Source organism: Austrofundulus limnaeus, unplaced genomic scaffold (genome assembly GCF_001266775.1).
Source record: "Austrofundulus limnaeus strain Quisiro unplaced genomic scaffold, Austrofundulus_limnaeus-1.0 Scaffold195, whole genome shotgun sequence".
Lineage (NCBI taxonomy): Eukaryota > Metazoa > Chordata > Actinopteri > Cyprinodontiformes > Rivulidae > Austrofundulus > Austrofundulus limnaeus.
Window position 1 is genome coordinate 396,931 of NW_013952597.1, and position 2,431 is coordinate 399,361.

At 42.0% G+C, this 2,431-nt stretch overlaps 1 protein-coding gene across 1 annotated transcript in view; it reads right to left on the reverse strand.

The window, feature by feature from the left end:
- Positions 1–2,164: 2,164 nt before the first annotated feature.
- Positions 2,165–2,431, reverse strand: part of LOC106524666 (zona pellucida sperm-binding protein 3) — a 6,369-nt gene continuing 6,102 nt past the window's right edge. Inside the window, exon 11 of the mRNA XM_014018563.1 lies at positions 2,165–2,322. Coding sequence (XP_013874017.1) covers positions 2,291–2,322 — 32 coding nt within the window. The 3' untranslated portion in view covers positions 2,165–2,290. The remainder of the gene's footprint in view (positions 2,323–2,431) is intronic.

The window sequence follows — 2,431 nt, forward strand, 5'->3', positions numbered from 1 at the left end:
GTTAGACGCTCAGATCGTTCAAATCGTTCAAATCGCGCTGCTCTAATCGCGCTTGAGGCGCCGCAGAACTTCCCGACGTTGCTTGAAGCGTGTCCACCATAGACTTTGCATGTAAACCTGCTGCTCCTGACGCTGAAATCGCGTTTGGTGTGAACACACCATTAAGCTAATGTGATGGTGAATGGACTAAACTTACTGTATATAGCGCTGTATCAAGCCTGCTGGTGGCATTTGGGTTATATGGGGCTTTATCAAGCCTCATATAACTTCTGCTATAACTTATATAGTGTTAATCAAGCACCATAGGGACCCGAAAGCACTTTACACTTCAGAAATTCACCCATTCACACACTGATGGTGGTAAGCTACATTGTAGCCACAGCTGCCCTGGGGTACACTGATAGAGGCGGGGCTGCCATGTACTGGCGCCACCGGACCCTCTGACCCTGGATTTACACTACATGCGACTCCGCCCCGCTGCAGAAATGAGATAGATCAGCATATGGTACAATCAGAGATTGATTTTTGATTTCTATAGTTGAAACTGTATCACTGTCGTCTTTTTGAAACTTCTGATTACACAATAAAATCCATGTGTATCGTACACAAATGCTTCATGCTACTTGTTGGTGTCTGCTTCCCAAACAAAACCATATGCATTCTGACAGCATTTGTGTAGAAATATAGTCATATATTAATTAATATAGCTGCAATTTCGACAGAATTATTCCACCACATGGTGTCTTATTTTGAAAATATGGATGTTGTGTTCGTTCCTTTTCCTGTTGGTGCGATGTGATCTTATTGACTCCGGAGAAGCTTCGGCATCATGCAAAAATAGGATCAGATCTAATTTTGCCGTATCGCCGTCACGTCACCACCGCCCTGCGGAGCCAGTGTAAATACTCTCATTGATTATGATGGTTGCATATTTGCTGCGGAGGTCAGACCGAAGCAGAGCAGAGACACATGTAGTGTAAATTGGGGGGTGACCACCATCAGTACGCAAAGTGGGTGAAGTGTCTTACCCAAGGACACAACAACTGAGATGGGTGGAATGGAGGATTGAACCAGCAATCCTTCGGCTATGTAAAGACTCCTCTAACCATACGCCACAGCCGTCCTCTTATTAGCTTTAGCTCCAGAGCTTAACGTAGCCAATGCCACAGATTTATAGCTTGGGGGGGGGGGGGGCAGGAAAATTCAAAGGGCCCCTTGCTGACCCCCCCCCCCCCCCACCAAAATAAATAAATAAAAATTTGTGTGGGGGTCCAGTCAATAAAATTGATACTTTTGTTTATACTTATTTTGGCAGTAAAAATTAAATGTTACCTGTCCCAAAACAAAAAGCTTATGTCCATATTTATACACCTCCTGCATACATTTGTTCCTGCTTCAGGACACTTGGCAGTGAGTGTTTAATAGCAGACAGAAGATAAGAGAATGACAGAGTGAGAATAACCATGTTGTCTAGAAAAATATTCAAATCAGGTTTTCAAAAAATGGAAAGACAAAATAAATGTCACCAGTTTTTCTCCAAGAGAGGTGGGTAGATAAGTGCGATCAGCCTGTTTGTCTCCATTTCACCAGCATTTAAACAGTGAAGGGGAATGTTTAGCAAGATTTTTAGTTATTGAATCTGTGCCTTTTACCACACTTAGATGAGTCAGTCAGCAACCCCAACTCCTCATGTCAACATAATCTCCTCTGTTCTAGTGAAAACGATGAGAAACACTGTTCGATTGCTTGTCAGCATCATTGCAGTGAGTTTGTGGGGATTTCTCTGTCTTTCTTGTTTTACGATTACACAACAAATCAAAATGATGGGTTGGGAGCAATTTGAATTTTTGACATGGGGCTTAAAATTCCTAGTGGCACCCCTGGAGTTTGCTTGCAGTTGAATTAAATGGTTATCCAGTAATGTAAAGTTTCAACTACTCAGTTCACTTTAATAGTAAATGTCAGTTTCTGCACAGCTAAACTCCATGATTTTAACTCATTGACCTATTAGCATATTACCCATATGAACAATTTAATAAAAGTTGGTAATACGAAGTTGTACTCTTGATCCTTGAGGGTGACTCATCTGAATCTTGCATCAGCAGCTTGAGGGGAAAAAAAAAACTTTAGCTCTTCTTAAAGAGTGGAAAAGAAAACCAAAGCATCTTTGTAAGAAATATTTATTTATCGTCTTCAAAGTCATGTACAAACAGATTGTCCAGTGGGACTGCAGCGTCTGTTGCAGATTACAGTGCTTGTGAAAACCAGCACCACCAGCGCTGCACCTGCTCTACAACAACAGGGCTGYTGATGAAGATGAGGCTGAGGAGGGAGAGTGAGGAACAAAAAAAAAAAGACAAGGATTATTGGTTCCATTAGTTACAGCAGTTAGAATTGGCAATTAAGAAGAAGTCGACAGGTGGGTGGGGGG